Source organism: Trematomus bernacchii, unplaced genomic scaffold (assembly GCF_902827165.1).
Source record: "Trematomus bernacchii unplaced genomic scaffold, fTreBer1.1, whole genome shotgun sequence".
Taxonomy (NCBI): Eukaryota; Metazoa; Chordata; class Actinopteri; order Perciformes; family Nototheniidae; genus Trematomus; species Trematomus bernacchii.
Genome location: NW_022987739.1, coordinates 7,739,136 through 7,756,411, shown reverse-complemented (window position 1 = coordinate 7,756,411; position 17,276 = coordinate 7,739,136). Strand labels below are relative to the sequence as shown.

Below are 17,276 nucleotides of genomic sequence, written 5' to 3'. Positions count from 1 at the left end.
ATATAAGCATACAGTTGAAATAAGGACAACAAAGGTACAACTGAAACATTTAAAAACGTTGTACAGATATAAATATAGATACATACGTACTGGTAAACATATTTAAATCAAGCTTATTTGAATTTAAAATGTTATTGAACTGTTAAAAGCTCAAGTCATTTAGTACATTGTATGACTTGTAATGATAAACATATAATCCTGATAATTTGATTCTTTGTTCCTCTTTTTAAGCACTGAATGTACATTCAGCATGAAATCTTACATTCAGCATGAAATCTTACCGACAAGGAAACTGTCCAATCACGGAGCTGCCCTGTGTGTACGTCAGCCTACACTATCACGTCACTTCTTTAACCGTCCAATCATCTCTCGTCGTTTGCTCCTAAACGCGGTAGCAAGATTCACAGATATTCTCTGTGATCGTGACGTGTATTACTGAAGAGTTCCTTGTATTGTATAGCTAGGTGGTTAATATGAAGTTAGCCAGGTTTGTTGCCGATGATATTAAGTGATCGACGGACGACTAAATAAAGCATAAACTTGTCTCTGGTTAGTATTTTGGACGCCATAATGCCTCTCATGGTTGGCGGAGGAAACCGACGGGCTGATAGAAATGTGATGCCCGTCTTGTTTCTGCTCTCCGCCGCCGTGTTGTTGTTGTCGGTCGGAGTTTCTGCCGTTCCAGAGGAGCACAAACCTGTCCAAGAGCTACCCCCACAAGAGGTAAAGATTTTTTCCCCATTATTACCGATTAAACCCTTATTTGTTGTTGGTAGGAAACCGAAGTTTTGACGGCGGGTGCTGCCGCTGCTTGTTAGCTCCCCGAGCTAGCCAGCACATGCTAACTGAGATACCTGCTGCCACATTGTGTTCCGGGTGTCTCTCAAATGGGTAAAGTTAGTCTTTCCATTTTAGATAATGGGAAGAAAAGAACATGTTAGATAAGATAGCAAACGAAGGTTTGATCATAATAGAAAGCCCATCAACAAAATCGTTGAACACCAAACAGAAGAGAGACAAAAAACAATACAGTAAAATAGGTAAGCAAAGATAAAAGATAAAGAAAGAAATAACATATCAAAATGAAACTATTAATATGACATATTACGTTTTTCAGATGTCACCTTTACCACTGTTCAATGTTCACTCCAGATTCAAATGCTTAATTGTCATATGCACAACAAAGTCCCATGCTCCTGTTTATATAGTGTTATAGTATTATATAGTGGACCTTATCTAAACAGGAGCATGGGAGATTCTTACGCCTCTTAACAGAAGTGTATCTGACAGTTAGCATGTTGTAACATGCAAACAACATCCTGTGTGGGTTTGAGCCGGTTGCTTCACAAAATCACAATGGCTTTTTAGTGACTAGAACTGCAACAACTTGACGATTTATAATTGTATATTTCCACAAACATGCACATTTGACTTTTATAATAAACTGTGTGCAATTTAGCTGACTGCCAGTGTGTTTTACTCACACAACCTTACTGCTTTTCTTTGCAGAAAGCCACAAGTCCCCATCCAATAGGCCCAGTAGTTTCTGAAGATGGCTCCAACAACGGGAACCTGGGTTTCATCCATGCCTTTGTGGCCTCTATCTCCGTCATCATCGTCTCTGAGTTGGGAGACAAGACCTTTTTCATTGCAGCCATCATGGCCATGCGTTACAACCGTCTCACCGTGCTGGCAGGTGCCATGCTGGCCTTGGGGCTGATGACCTGTCTTTCTGGTCAGTAAAAGTGCATGATTTGTTTTTGCATGCAACTGAAAATTAGAGTTATTCCTCTCTCTTTTGCTGAGTAATAATTAAGTAATTGTTGTATTTTTGTCCCCCAGTGCTATTTGGCTATGCCACAACCATCATCCCTAGAATCTACACTTACTATGTGTCCACCGCTCTGTTCGCCATCTTCGGTATACGCATGCTGCGGGAGGGGCTGAAGATGAGTCCAGATGAAGGCCAGGAGGAGCTGGAGGAGGTGCAGGCGGATATCAAGAAGAAAGATGAAGAGGTGAGATAAGGTTTTACTCACCTATCATGCTATTTCTAGGCAATAGCATAGGTCTCAGATATATAAAAGTATATAAAAAACATGTCTATGAAGTGTTTTGCTCAAAATACCAAACAGATCACCCATTATAGCCATGCCTCATATCCCTCTATTTCACTTCCTGTTTCAAAAGTGCTGATTTTGGTATAAAGCTTTAAAAAAGAAAGAAAATAAATTGATAAAAAAGAGGGGCGGAGCTTATGCCTGCTCATGCGGGAGATTCTACCGGCAGATACTGCCGTGATGAAACGCCATATCATGGATTATCAAGGATCAAAAAGTGCATTTTGCATTATAGGTCCCCTTTAAGACCTAAAAATACCTCAAAGTCAACTTTATTGTCAATTCCTCTATTTGTGACAGGGGGATCAAAATTCTGTTTTCCCATCCCAGAGAATACAAATATTAAAAAAGAAATATACATACATACAAGCCTTTACAAAGACACTCTTACCAATCAATAAAGTAAATCTAATCTAATATATAGGTAATGGTTACGTTTTCCATACAGATATGCCTTTTATCTCTTGAGCTGAACAACAAATCTTTCATAAATACTTTTTATTTTATTTGTATTCCTACCTAGTATAGAAGGCAACATCCACACATTTTACTTACCTGAAATAATACCGCAAAAAGTGCCACTGATATGATATGTATCCCTGTGTCTAGTGGGAGATACTGTGTAAAAGAGTGAAACATTATACAATTTAAAAATACTCTCATATTTCAATATGTAAATACGGTGCTCTTTCTTCAGCTTTGTTTTGTGTTGTCGTTGCAGCTCCAGCGGGCCAAGCTGATCAATGGGGCGGCCGATGTGGAGGCTGGGACAGGGACGGCCCTGCCTCAGGGAAACTGGCACAGCATCATCTCACCCATCTTCATCCAGGCCCTCACCCTCACCTTCCTGGCAGAGTGGGGGGACCGCTCGCAGCTGACCACCATTATTCTGGCTGCGCGGGAGGTTGGTTACATTAACTTTAAGACAAAAGCATGTGTCTTCAATACCTTTTTTAATCGTATACCTTACAGCAGGGGTGTCCAAATGTGGCTCGCGGGCCATTTTGAATCGGCCCTCAGCAAATTCAAAAAGTATAATGGAATGCGGCCCACAAATGAAACTTGAGCTTGTCTTGTATTGTACTTCTTAAATATATCTGTAAACATATATTACACAGTAGTGTTCATGTGTTGATAAGCCCACTTTCAGTCAATTCAAGTTGAAAATATGTTCTAACAAATCTAAGTTGATAAGAAAAAAGCCCAATAACTTATTTACATAACAACCTTGAAATATACCCTTCATATTTCCTCTTATGATAAGCAATCTAAGGCTTTTGTTTTTAAGGAATGAGCTGCTAACAAAATAAATGAAACCATATGGAAAGCTTTGATGTAGGCTGTTGTATCAAGCATCATTTACTTACATTTGATTGATTTAGCTAACTTATAACTTCACTTATGACGCAATAAACCTCACCTCTACTGAGTGGCCCAGCCCTTCGAATATTTTTCTGTATGTGGCCCTCAGTGAAAAAAGTTATTTCTTTATCTTTTTGAGCCACACCACACACAGTAAATGCCCCCCCCCCCCCCCCTCTGTGTTGATATACTGATTTGTAAATATGTAGGAAAGGCAATATATAATTTGCGTCAGTGTGAAAGAGACTTGTTTTTTTAAATCCTAGGATCCATTTGGAGTCGCTGTGGGCGGTACACTTGGACACTGTTTGTGTACAGGACTGGCTGTGGTAGGAGGGAGAATGATCGCCCAGAAAATATCTGTCAGAACAGGTGAGAAAGTCCTTTTTTTGTATTTTTTACACTGCTATGGACAATCTTGCACTAATGTGGATTAGTAGTATCCCAAAAATATTGAAGTGACTGTTATTTTGTATAAGATAAGATGGTACTTTATTGATCCCAATTTGGGGCATTTTGGTGTTGCAGCAGCATCAAAAGACAAGGCATTTTACAATAAAACAATACAAATATAATAGAAATAAACAAGAAAGTACTAGTATATATTGATTGTTGTGTTTTTATTTTTGTTATCCTAATGTGTGCACATGTATAAATGTGTCTGATTGTGTATATATAGGATATACATATTTTATACATATTTGTATTTTTATATTCGGGATTGTGGAAAACGGTATTTCGGTCTCTCTGTCTGTACACACAAACTGAAAGATTGACAATCAAGTTGACTTTGCCTTTGACTTTTGAAAAGCTAACTGGTTCATTTTCATGTTAACAGTCCGTTATTAAATTGTACTCTACGCTCTTTATAAATGTTGAAGTTACGTTTAAACACAGTGGATCTCATTTTACATTTGTAGATTGTATAAAGGTTATCCGTTTTCATGATTCAGCATTAATGACACTGTGCCACTACTGCTTGTGCTTCCATGCTCTCAGTTCCCTGGGGCAAATTATTATCCATCCATTAGTGTTTGCATAACTTGACCCGGTCAGTGTAACGTAGCAACAGAGCGACCAGAGCAGCTCAAACATTAGTGCTTATCATTACCCTTGAGAGCACCAAAACCAGCTGGGAGATTCCTTAAACAGTTTGGGGCAGCATGGATACACACAAAGTATATGTTGATCTATTTCAAAAATCTAATATTAAGTCAGATAAATTGTAATGTATAGAGAAAAATGCAAAAAATGAGTGTGCTTTGCCAATTGTTTGGATCAGATTATAAGACTTATTTTTCATAATTCCTATTTTATAATTAAATGTGTTGCTAAAACCATCTACACACAGGTTGGTTAATTGTCCTTTATATCCTAACCCCATAATTCAATGATTTGTTTCTTGTTTTGCTTCCATAGTGACAATCATCGGTGGGATAGTTTTTCTGGCCTTCGCCTTCTCGGCCCTGTTCATCAAGCCAGACGCTGGATTTTAATTTGAAGAGAGACTTTCAGGTTTTTTCTCTGTACATACGTGTAATATTTGGTTAAGTTGCTGTAGAGAGACTGTAGTTTTGACTCTGTGTGTGTCCAACAGACAGTCCTTTCCTCATCTCCTAGCTAGCCTCTGTTCCACTACAATCTGTAACTCTGGGGGGGGTAAAGACTTCCCTTTGTTATCATTAAATAACATTTCCTAACAGTGAATGCACATTAAAGCCGTGTTGGAGCTGTTCTCTAAGCAATGCTTTATTTGTATGAAGTACAGGAGTTGGATAACGTAGGAAATAAATCCCTGGATCTTTTTCTGAAAGTCTGACTTGTACGTCTTGATGGGAAAGAAACCTCAAAGCTCAGAGGCTAGCTAAGAGTATTGGATTTGACTGTAGCTCTCAGTTAGAGCTGTACTCTCATCACAAGGTGTGTGAGCGAAGGAGGACTGGATTGTTACTGATTACCGCCCCCCCGACAGAGCCTGACATGCAGTACTTCCCTCAACGCTAAGCCGTCAATTAGACACGGAGTCCATTTACAAATATTTGCCTCTTCTTCTCTGTTTTTTAAATGTTTAATGTTTATTTGTCATGAGCCCAGGTGCTGTCAGGTGACAGATTAATAACTGGACGAGCTGCCAGTTCACTCTCACAGGAGTTGTTCCATCTTCCTCTGAGTGATACATCTGATCTGCCACATAATGAGCGGGCGTACATTACATTATATTATAATTTCCCAGTGTTCAAAATACACTGCAAACATAACCAACAGCACATTATTAATTAAAAGAATGTGTTTGAGATATATGATTTGAGATTTTATTTAAGGCTTCATCCAAAAATGTCCCTCAGTTTATCTTCTGTTTCAAATAAAAGCAGTCTTTTTTTTTTAAAGAGACACGAACCACTAGAAACCTCTGTGTCCAGGTGTGGCTTAACCTATGTTGGATTGGAGCTACATCACAGCTTAAGATTGCTTATGTGCTTATTTTCAAAACATTAATCACATATTGGACATATTGATCGGGGGAATTCAACATTTCCTGCTTTCAGTTTGGGTGCTGGTATTGAACAAAACAGGTTGAAGAAAGGCCAGTACTTGCCTCACTCTCCCACACACGTTCACGCTTCCTCCGTGATTATAGCCATTAAATACGAACCTCGCTGCCTCTATCGTTGCTGCCCCGAATCACTAAATAAACGATAACATCAGTTACAGAATGAATGACAGAAACCATCATGTATCCAACTTAAAAACTTCCATTATAAGTCACTCCTTTAGCCATAAGCAGCTGTGGTGTAGCTACAGCTACACCTGAACACGGCAGGGTATTTTAAACCAACGTTTCACCTTTTTATTTAAAGTGGTATCTATTTATTTAGCTTCATGTACTGTAGCAGCAGAAAGGGTGGGAGAGGTAACCATAAACAAGGAATGGACATATTTTTTTAAGGTAAAAAGGCTAAAGCTGCATTGTCAATATTTGACAGGCTGTGCCCAGCTGTGAAATACTTCTGTTTGTGATACAGGTTGGTTGTAATGCCTATAAATCTAAATTGCTCAATAAACATATTTCATGTGTTGTCTGATTTCATACCCAGTCGTGTGTTTTGTTTTGAGCTCAGTGGACAAACCTAGAAACACAAGTAAAAAACAAATCAACATACTTCATTACAGTTTTATTCTCAAATTGAATGGGGAGCAAACAATAGATAATTTTGCCTTACACATTTATTTTCATTTATGATTGGTTTGGCTCGTGAAATAAATGCAAGGTGCACACGTTAGCAATAATTCATGAATTACAAGCCGTGAAGGAATGTTAATTGAAAATGTGGTCATATTTCAGATCCTTTCTGAGAGTACATTTCCCGTAGAAGAGCTTTAAACTGGAGCATAAAAGTGACCAGCAGGTGGCAGTAGTGGATGTAAAAAGTGCAACGTGTATATTCCATCTGAGCATAAGCATATAACTGAACAGTTTAGTATAACTAGGTATGGTTACTGAACGTCTCTCCTTGTAATGATGGAAAAATAGGTTTGGTTTTCAAACAGTACATCCATTAAATAGAGTAAATGGTGCAAGACCAAACATTTCAAATGCTACCTAGCCATTCTAGCAGGGCTGAAATTCTGCATTTTGATTCTTAGGTCACACCTGAAAGCAGTCCAACACCTGCTCTGACATCAGGTGTGACCTAGATGATCTACTATTCAGTGTTTTAGATGTGTCTTACAGTCGTGTATACTGCAGCAGTACATTTCATGAGCCAGACAATAACGCCACACAAATATGAACGGAGGGGGGACACCTATAGACATTCAAACAACATTTACCACAATTTCATTTAGGGATCCCCTCTCTTCAGATAAAACATGTTTCCCACCTGTGTTTTCTAGCTTGGAAATGACCAAATAAAAATAACTAGTGTTCTCTTAAAAAGCTTGGGTCAATTTCAACCATTCCCTGCATCAAGGAAATCAACTTGATAGGCTGGAAACAAAGTCTTTGCATAACCATCAACTCTCTAGTAACCAGCCCTTTCTGGGGGGAAAGGAGCTCAACAGTCTTTGTGTTAATGTCACAGTTCGTTTAGATCCTTCATGCTCGCACATTTGAAAGCTGTGCCGTTACCTTCTTTAATGTCATGAGTCTATGCAAGCTCAATGAGGTTTATCCCGGAAATAGAAAAATAACTTGGATCTCTTCTTTTACTGCATGTCTTATCATACATTGTGCAAAGTCTCTCACAGCCACACGTCTCATGCTAAATACTTACATTCTTGTAGGTGTAGTGCCCCACCTATACCACGCTCCAGAGGGCTGTTTGCACATGGAGGTTCCCTCAGAACTGTTGTGTGTCTTTTTATATATATATTGGTGTGTACAGTTACAGGACCACAAATGGATTTCAAAAAGAGGAGTGTAAAGGTTGACCTATACTCTAGCTACTGTATATGCACAGAAACAACACGGTGGAGAAAGCAGGTTAGGGACTGTTTGGGAGTTATTAGTGGGAGGTAGGTTCAGAAAAGGGGGGAAGGTTATGAATTATTTCTTTGTTTCTGAAAGGAGGGCCTTTCATTTTTCCATGGCTAAGGTTTTTTTAAATGTCATGGTTCTCTCGCCTAAATAGTTGCCTTGTGATGGATCATAAGTTTGCGTCTGCCATAAGCAGAGGACAACAATCATATCCTCCCTCAAACTCAAATTCCCCATAGCAATATTCTTTTGTATAATACAGAGTTTTTAAATACATTTTGAAAAAGTGTGTGTAAGTGTATGGAATGGGGATGCAATATTGACACGATATAGCATGTCGATGACTATAATGTAGTCTAGATCAGCTACACACTAAACATGGGCCTGCATCATTAAATACAGCTAGATATGAAACAACTTTAACCAAAAAACATGAAAGCATCTTTAAAAAAAACAATTACATAAATAATGCAAGCCAAATGTACTTGGAAATGAGTGATTCAAACTTTAAATACACAATTTACAGATAGCAACAATCTAATAACATGAAACCCACTGGCTAACATTTGAAACAGATGACACATTTGGAGTCAAACTAAAACATAATAATTGCAAGGTCATAATTTAGGTTAAAATATGTTTTCTACATGTTCAAACTAAATGAGCGGGACTTCAGGGCAGTCGAAACCCCAGCTGTTACATGATGAACTCAAGTTATTGGACTTCTTCCATGGTGTAATCATTATGAACACCAAATTCAAACTTCATTATATGCATGCTATGTAAGCACACATGGTATCAACTTGGGCCAAAGGTCCAACGCCGACTCTATATTTCACCGGACCAGCGACCATTAGTTGCTCTCAGCCATCTGACGGTGGACTCAGTCAGATGGTGAGGAGGCTGCCAGGCCGGCCTGCTTACATGCTGGTCAGCATTTTGAAATGGTACACAATAAAGTAGGAAAGAAAAATCCACCTACACAACTCCAAACAAAGTTTCTCCTTTTATGCTTGATGCGTAAACAGGCAACTGTTTGCTAAAAAAGTTCACTGTATTAACTTAATATGGCAGTGTTGGGTTCACAGCTGGCTTCCACTGCAGCCAAGTAGCCAATTTAAACAGTGATTGCGGTTTTAGGTTAGGGTGAGTCAACATGTAGAGAATTAGCTGGAATTGAATCTGCTTTCTCAAATCAAAGCCTGACTGGGAACATAAAAGCAAGGCAGATTTAATTCCAACCAATTAAAGCTGGTTTGAAGCTACAGCACTCAGGCTGCAGACACTGAGTCTAAAAGAGGTGGGTGACGGTTCTCTCTCTTCCTGAGAGTGCGAGGAGTTCACAGATATGAGGGGACCTTTGAGCTGCTGCCTCACTAGAGCTAGTTAAGGGGTTTGTGATTCCTGCCGTTCCCACAGGACCGACTGGATGTTCCACGGAAAAAGGTGCAGGAGGGAGTCTGGGCTGCTCTCCTCACTCTGCTGACACCAGATAAGGGGCTTAAGACTGGATGGATGATCAGACTGCCAATTACAACACTGTTTGATCAGAGCCATGCTAACACAAATCATTTCACTCAAGCTTAGTGTGAGAATGTCAGCCTCAGGTTACCAGGTCTGACTTTCACATTTCAAATATATTTGAAGGGGTAAATATCTAGATGTTGAATAAATCTATACGTACATCATATAACTCTGAAAAGGAGGGTTCTCAGCAGAAGTGCTAAACATGAATAAATAAGAAAATATCAAATCAAATCAAGTTTTATTTATATAGCACATTTTTAAACGATTTTTGGTCGAGCCAAAGTGCTGTGTTGTTCAGCATTATTGTTTGCTAACATTTAGCTTAACCTTGGTAGGTTTAAGTCAATTCACACTATTTAAGTTGTATTTATTTTTTAGTGTGCAGACTTGAAGCACATCTTAAAAAGCTTTTTAAAATACTTAAAATATCCTCTATTATTTTATGAAATCTGTGAAAATACGGTTCAAGGATTAAACAAACTGTGACACAACAAGCAGCATCGGCAGTGTTGACTGTTGACACACAAACATCTCCCCGGAGAGGGGGGTCTGTGAGAATATCAGCCACTTTAAGATCTCTTTTTCTTAGAGCACTAGAATAAAAGCATATTCAAAGCTTCAAAATAACTACACGTTTCATTTCATGCATCATATAAAATATTAGTTCCTTCTTTTTCATTATATTTACATAATATATTACACCTGGTGTCCTGTACAGTTAAAGTCCAATGTACACCAAATCTTCAAAAATATTTTCTGACATAATTATATTCAACAAGAAAAAGAGAAAACATCCAAAACAAGGACGTCCTTGAAGCTCGACAGAAGATTCTCTGCATCACCTCAATTAACCAGAGAGCTCTGCATAACTCAATCCTGTGAGGGTGACTGGAACACACACACACACACTGAACACACAGGGAGAGGGCCAGGGGAGGGTGTGAGGGGGAGTCCATTATAAGGTCTGTGGCTCCCTGTTTTCTTTGAGAAAGGCCCTTGTCCCAGACCCGGTTCTCTGCAGCTCTCAGTGCTCAGTGCAAACAGCAACAGATCTCTGTGAGGGGGGGGAGCCACCGCTGCCCATCCCATCACTTCTCAGCCTGAGGCGTGGTCTTAGTGCTGCACTCTTAGCAGGACTTCTCTTTAGACCCCTGTCACAAAGACACCCGTCACAATGACACCCACACTTGGGTTTGGCTCAGTCCACTTCTGATTGGCTCCCCCCAGCTACTGTTGCTGCGAAGAGGAGCGGTCAGACAGACTGTCGGCCCGGTGAGGGGCCAGCTGCTGATGATGATGATGATGAAGCTGTTTATGCTGCTGTAGCTGCTTCTGTTGATGATGATGCTGTTGTTGTTGTTGTAACTGCTGTTGTTGTTGTAACTGTTGCTGCTGTTGTTGTGGTGTGGCAGTGAAGGCACCCTGCTGCTGCAGAGGGAACGCCGCCTGCAGGATCAACTGGGTGGACTGGTTTCCATGAAGAAGCCGAGAAGCCTTGTGTGAAAAAATGTGATTAGCGAGTTGATTGGATGGAAATTAACCTCTTTATTTAAGTGACATTTGTAATTATGGCATTTTCTGATTCACTTGATTGTTGGTTTGTAATAAATGTTGAAATGTTCTTAATAAATAACAAAAACACCAAATAAATTGTCCAAACAGTTACCATTAATTATGTGTATGGGTTTTATGAGAGTTGGTTTTTCCAAGTAAATGCAAAATGCAGATGCTGATTGGTGCGCATGTCTTTTTCTTCCATGCAAAGTGACATCACATGACCAGGACTTTATTTGACTGAATTCAATTATGATATGATGTGTTTGGTCCTTACCACATGTTTAAATAAATTGAAACATACAAACAAGGTTGTAGCAGGCTGTATATTACTATACTGAGCTCACATAAAGGGTCTTCATCAGTCTCTGTCATTTGGAACCATTAATGTGCAAAGTTAGTTCATGTTCATTTCCCCCCGAGCGTTACCTGAAGGAACTGAGTCTGCTGCAGTGGAGCCTGCCCTAGCTGCATGGCTGTGACCTGAGACTGCTGCTGTACCTGCTGCTCCTGCTGATGATGCTGCTGCTGCTGCTGATGATGCTGCTGTGGTGGCTGCTGGGAAATGCTGATGGTCTGGGTCTGGCCCTGCTGAGGAGCGAAGGCAGTCACCACTTGGCCCATAAACATGGTTGTGGGGACCATGACGGCCCCACATGCCATCTGCCCTGCCATTAGCTTGGTGAGCAGCTGAGGACTGGCAGGAAACCTGTGGGAGACAGGAAGTGGGCAAAAGGCTGGTTAGGGTCACTGAATCACATGGAAATGGTGTCAGGAGTCTTCTTGGACGAGTTATTGGAAATGTTTGGATTACAGAAGTTTGAACAATACGCAGACACCATTGAAATCCAAGTCTACTTGGCAGTATGATACTAATAATATTAGTTTAGCCAAATATTTATCTGCAACTATGCAATTTGTGGTTTAGACAGAATAAATAGACATGCAAAAAAAGAAATACAGCTGTGTAGCATTGGAATGTTGAGTTCAAATGTTGATGTTTCAATGTTATGAATGAAGCTTCAAACTATTCCATTCAGCCCTAAACTAAATTGTAGAGACACAATTACAGAGGTAGGCAGAATGGCAGTGCAATCAATGATCTAACAGTACTTAATAACAAGCTCACTTTGTGTGATGATATGAAATGTAATCATGACAGCAATGGGACCAGTTTTTAAATGAGGGTACAAACCTAATTTGAGCTGAACGGTCCTGTGCAAATGTGGCCACAGCAGGAGTGTTGTGTCCAGTATTCTGAGCCAGGCTGGTGGCAATCTGGAGCACGTTGGCTGGGCTCTGCTGAGGGATCATCATCGTGTTGTAGAGAGGTGCAGGCAGTGGATTTAGTTGAGGCTGCAAAATGAGAGACGAGCGTTGAGATTGAAATACACAGAACAAGATGAAGATGTGGCGGTGTTGGATGTTTTTATTGGACAGCACAGGGAAAACTGTTTAGTTTGTCAGACCTGTGAGAGTGCTGTGCTCTGTTCCTGCAGCAGCATTTGTTGCTGGGGCTGGACAGCATGTTGGGTTTGAATGCTGCTCTGTAGAAGTCCTGCAGAGACCACCTGGCCCTGCATGCTGAGGGTCCCGCCCTGCTGCACAGCGCTCCCCTGGGCCATCTGAACAGAGCTGAGACTCAGTCCGCCGGCTCCTTTCGGCAAGAACATCTGAGACATGCAGAAACGATTCTTACTACAACAGCAAAATCCTCCACCCAAACCAAAAAAAACATTTTTAAAAGAACAAAAAAAAACAGCACTTCTCCCCAGTCTCACCTCCAGGCTCTGGCCCTGCACTCTCTGCAGCTCGTCCTGGATCTGCCGCAGCTCGTCCTGCTGCCGCTGAATGTTGGCCTCGATCAGCCTGGTCCTCTGCTCCAGCTGCCCCTTCAGGCTATGCATGACCTCGAGCTGGCTGGAGAACTGCACCATGGCCTGCTGAAGAACAATGACACGGGACACAGAGGGAGGTTAAATGGTAACGGCTGAGGTGATTTAAATGCATGTATCTAGCATAGCATAAGAGGAGCAATTCTAAATAGTGATTCATTGGCACCAAAATGGCACTTACAAATCATTGTCACAGATTACTGCTCCAAATCCATTATACATTTTGTTTAAAAAACATTTTTAAATCACATTTAGGTTGCAAATGCGTGTTAGCGACAGAGCACTAGAAATATTATGAGGATAAATTAAATATTCTTTACGAAATTAATTGATAATCGGAATTGGTTAATGAATTCATTTCATTGATACACAGCCCTATTTATCAGAGAAGCCCAAAGCAAAACTCCACTTGACTTTTTCCTCCAGTTTTTCCTTGAATGAAACCAAAGCATACTATAAAAAGGTTAGTTATCTTACCTGCCCACTGATCTGAACTTGTTGCTGTTGAGGCTGTTGCTGTGGTTGTTGTTGTTGTTGCTGTTGTTGCTGTTGTTGTGAAACCACGGATGTTGCCATGTTCTGCCCTGTAGTCTGGGAGCTCATCGACTGCTGAAATAACATACAACATAACATTAAACACCAGAAAAAAATTGGATGAAGATCATTTCAAAACAAAGCATTTGATCTCTCCCTAACGGTACGTCCACACGGCAGCGTCGCATGGTTCAACGGAGACGCTTCCCATTCACTTTGAATGGGGTGACGTCAAGCTTTGCCGAACTGCATTGTGGTTCCGTCGCGTCGCTTTGCCTCCGTTGCTCGGTTCGAAAGTTGAGAAAAGTTCAACTTTTCGAGCGTCGACGGAAGCGCCAGCCAATCGAATCATATGCCAGTACAAGAGCTAGCCAATCAAACCGCGTGCTTGTGTGTCCGGGGCGGGAGATTCATGTGATTGGTTGTTGGTCGCGCACCAGACACGCCCACCGGCAAGCTTCAACGCGACGCTGCCGTGTGGACGTACCGTAAATGTCCACTAATTAAAGCCCTTTTACACAAGACTTTGTCCTTCACTGACCTGACTGCTGATGGATGATCTTCGCACTGACGTCATCTCCACAGCACAGACAGACTGGTGCCCTGGTGTACTCCTGTCCTCCTGAAGCTTCACCTGCGACGCTGAGAGGGAAACATAAACAGGATTCTCAGGTTTAAAAAACGAGAAGGCCACCTGGTATAAACTAGTTTCAGTCACAGAGATAGTAGAGCGTGCTTACAGGCTGGGTCAGACACAGCGGTGTGCGAGGATTTGTGTGAGCTGTGAGACGAGGCCGAAGGTGACCGGCTGTGGTTGAAGCGATCCAGAGCCTCCTTCAGGCTGGTGGTGTTGAGCTGGGACTCAGACTCTGAGTCCTGGGACTGCTGTGAGGCGAGGGGGAAAGTCAGATCTGGGTCTCCATGCAAATCATTGTCACAGATTACTGATCCAAAATCAAGTAATCAATCAAGTCTCACCTTGTCTGCTGTGATCTCAGGTTGTATTTCTTCGATTCCAAGCTCTCTGCGCTGTTCTGCTCTTACTTCAGCGTAACTGTAGAACAAGGCAGTGAATGTGGTATAAAGATTATGCGTTTTTCTATTTGTTTCCCTTTTAGAAATGTAGAAATCTCCGGGTAAATCTTTGATGTACCTTACAACAGTGTGTGTGCAGACAATAAACTCTGGTCTGGAGTTCCACTGGTGGTAGGTGATGTAGTAGTGAGTCTGAAGCCAAATCCACTGCTGCCCTTTGGTGAGGAATCTGTAGTAGCAGGACTTTCCTTTGCCATATTGCATTACTAGAGAAACACAAGGAAAGGGAGCTTGATTAAAAGCTCAAAAGAAGTTGATGAACATATTTGAGTGATGCCTGAGAAAGATGTACTCGCAGTGTTCGTGGCATTTGGCCAGTGTCTCCAGGTCATCTACATGGTAGTAGTCATATCCTGATGTACCCAGCACCTCAAATGGGAGGTAACCTATGATGGGTGGAGCTCTGGAGAAACACAGACAATGTTGTTGCAATGAATATTTGCCTAATTAAAAAATGGAGCAGAAAAATAGTCAATTTGAATTAAAATGATATGGGGATAGAAATGATATTGGAAGTGCTGGAAGTGCTAAACTACAAAGGACACAATCTCAACACAGAGAATTTACATTGCTTTGCGTGACGTGGCTTCATTGACATTTCACTACAGCATATGCATTTAATATAAGCTTTGGAATCACTCATTGACTTTATCACAGACCTGTCGTAGGTTTTTTCTAACAGCAAAACACAGGGAAAAACAAACTGGAACAAAGATACTGTTTCATATCTGTACCTGTGGTCCAAGAAGAGAAATTTCCACTCCAAACTATGTCTGGAGGTGAATTCCTCATTTGGCTCCTCTACAGTGCACATCTCCTGTGAGGGAAAGGGGGGAATTTATTTTAACACTATTAACATGTATCTAAAAATACATGAGATAAATACTTACATTCTAAGATGCACATGCAGGAAATAATGTCAGTCTAAGGAGGTAGATATAAGCATTCACATTCTCCTAAAGTGCTGTGTTCATTGTTAACCAGAATTACTAAGCATCACAAGTTTAAATGAATTTCCATCATGTCTTTCATACAGGAACCACTGTCATGATTTCAGTGCCAGAACCTTCATTCCATAATACTTTTGGGTATTGTTTAATCTTTATTCCAAACTCAATGCCACTTAATTTCGGACCAATAAACCGCAAATCAAGAGCAGCTCTTTAACTCAGTTGAACAAAAGATTTTACACAATGGGAAAGAGACCAAAAGATACAGTGTTTTTTAAGTCAACAGGGGACTGCCTTTAATGGTTTACAGGAGCCCAAATGTGTTTGCATGGAGTGACTGGGCAAGCATTGTGGTTGGTTTCTTTTCTAATTAAATTCATGAATCAATTCAAACCCTGAAGTGTGAAACTGAATGTGTTTTAACCGATGAAAGGAGAAGTGTGAAGTGGAATAACGTCTTATGATTATTACCTTGATAAACTGTGGTTTGGCCAGCCTCACAGTTGCTATCAGACACACTCCGTCTTCATAAGCAGAGTGAAGCGATCTCTGGATCACTCCTTCAAAACCGTTTCTGTCACAGTTAGGCACTGGGGACAAATAAAATAACAGAAACTTTACGACTAGGAAACACAGCCCAGAGCTCAGAAAATAATTGGAATGTAACCTACCATTATTCAGGGACTTGAAGTTTCCGATGAACTTGACATATTCGTACACAGGGGGCTCTTTGGGGTCGATTGTCCCTCGGAGCATGTGGCAACAGAACTCCAGCTGATTGTTTGCTGGAAAAAAACATCCCAGTATTAAATAGAAAGAATGAAAGGAAATAATTGACACTTGGGATGACTAGATATACAGTAAAATTATATAATAGTTGAATAATACAAATGTAAATTCCACAATGCAAGTCAAATATTCTACTTACTTTTCAGATATTCAGGCGTCAGTGCCTCTCCCTCCATGATATGAGAGGACAGAGCCTTGTACACGTCTGAATGCTCCCCCATGGGCAGGAAGTTCAGAAGGTTCTGGTCCACAAGATCCGACTGTAACACATGTCAAATATCACAAATACATCTTTGAGCAGGAGTTGCTTTACACAGAAAAACGTTATTAAACAGGTAGCGCTATCGACATGTTGGCTTTGTTATAAATATTATGAAAATGTGATACTGAGTCTACGTTATTATTGATTTACGTTATACTCACAGGCAAATGTTCAAGTAGGGACGTCACACTCTCAGAGGCGTAGATGATATTTCCATCAGTCATAATTGCAAGAAAAAATCCATCCAACGCCTGACAGAAACAAAATGTACTCTTGAATTAGAAAAAAGGAAATGCAAAGACTACAGCATTCCACGTTTAGTTAAAGATGGGCCATAATAACAAATGATAATTTAGGATTTTACAAAGGGAATGATACCATGATGAAATCATATATACAGAGATGTCACAATACCCAACAACGTCTTCTGAAATGATAATAACAAGTGGGTATTAACTCAAATTTCTCAGAAAATCTGAAGTGAAAATTATTTGACGATTGTGGCTTTTAAAACTGGACTCCATGCATGTAAACATAGTCAGGGTATAGATTCAAATATATATATTAATTTTCATCTATCATTTTATTTCACTTCATTTTGCAGTAAAGTTGTAAATAAAATAAAAAGTATTTAAATAACAAAGGATTATACAAAAATAGGTTTTACCATCGGATTTTCCAATAAAGAAACAATATTTAATTACCAGAAAA

The 17,276-nt window shown here is 40.3% G+C and overlaps 2 protein-coding genes across 3 annotated transcripts in view; one reads left to right on the top strand and one right to left on the bottom strand.

The window, feature by feature from the left end:
• The first annotated feature begins 387 nt into the window (after positions 1-387).
• tmem165 (transmembrane protein 165) lies at positions 388-6,565 on the top strand. The gene is made up of 6 exons (XM_034147894.1): positions 388-723; positions 1,510-1,735; positions 1,843-2,018; positions 2,842-3,024; positions 3,749-3,854; positions 4,902-6,565. Exons 1-6 carry the CDS (start codon positions 571-573, stop codon positions 4,976-4,978), a joined length of 921 nt encoding a protein of 306 aa, XP_034003785.1. The 5' UTR covers positions 388-570; the 3' UTR covers positions 4,979-6,565.
• Positions 6,371-17,276, bottom strand: part of clocka (clock circadian regulator a) — a 23,352-nt gene continuing 12,446 nt past the window's right edge. The window contains exons 8-23 of one of the 2 annotated variants that reach the window (XM_034147892.1): positions 16,727-16,816; positions 16,443-16,563; positions 16,186-16,299; positions 15,986-16,104; positions 15,299-15,381; positions 14,861-14,967; positions 14,623-14,770; positions 14,448-14,523; positions 14,210-14,351; positions 14,011-14,111; positions 13,413-13,544; positions 12,822-12,983; positions 12,510-12,713; positions 12,236-12,396; positions 11,470-11,749; positions 6,371-10,980 (exon numbers count right to left, since the gene is read on the bottom strand). In XM_034147892.1, the coding sequence (XP_034003783.1) occupies positions 10,714-10,980; positions 11,470-11,749; positions 12,236-12,396; positions 12,510-12,713; positions 12,822-12,983; positions 13,413-13,544; positions 14,011-14,111; positions 14,210-14,351; positions 14,448-14,523; positions 14,623-14,770; positions 14,861-14,967; positions 15,299-15,381; positions 15,986-16,104; positions 16,186-16,299; positions 16,443-16,563; positions 16,727-16,816 (2,307 nt within the window). In that variant the 3' untranslated portion in view covers positions 6,371-10,713. Of the gene's footprint in view, positions 10,981-11,469; positions 11,750-12,235; positions 12,397-12,509; positions 12,714-12,821; positions 12,984-13,412; positions 13,545-14,010; positions 14,112-14,209; positions 14,355-14,447; positions 14,524-14,622; positions 14,771-14,860; positions 14,968-15,298; positions 15,382-15,985; positions 16,105-16,185; positions 16,300-16,442; positions 16,564-16,726; positions 16,817-17,276 lie in introns of both variants that reach the window. The other variant, XM_034147891.1, reaches the window with a different exon arrangement.

What these genes read in the sequence shown, in the direction of transcription:
- tmem165 (XM_034147894.1), top strand. Translation starts at nt 571, where the DNA reads ATGCCTCTCATGGTTGGCGGAGGAAACCGACGGGCTGATAGAAATGTG. An exon ending in GCTGATGACCTGTCTTTCTG is followed by an intron (nt 1,736 to 1,842) that starts GTCAGTAAAAGT and finishes TTTGTCCCCCAG; the next exon opens with TGCTATTTGGCTATGCCACA. An exon ending in TTATTCTGGCTGCGCGGGAG is followed by an intron (nt 3,025 to 3,748) that starts GTTGGTTACATT and finishes TTTAAATCCTAG; the next exon opens with GATCCATTTGGAGTCGCTGT.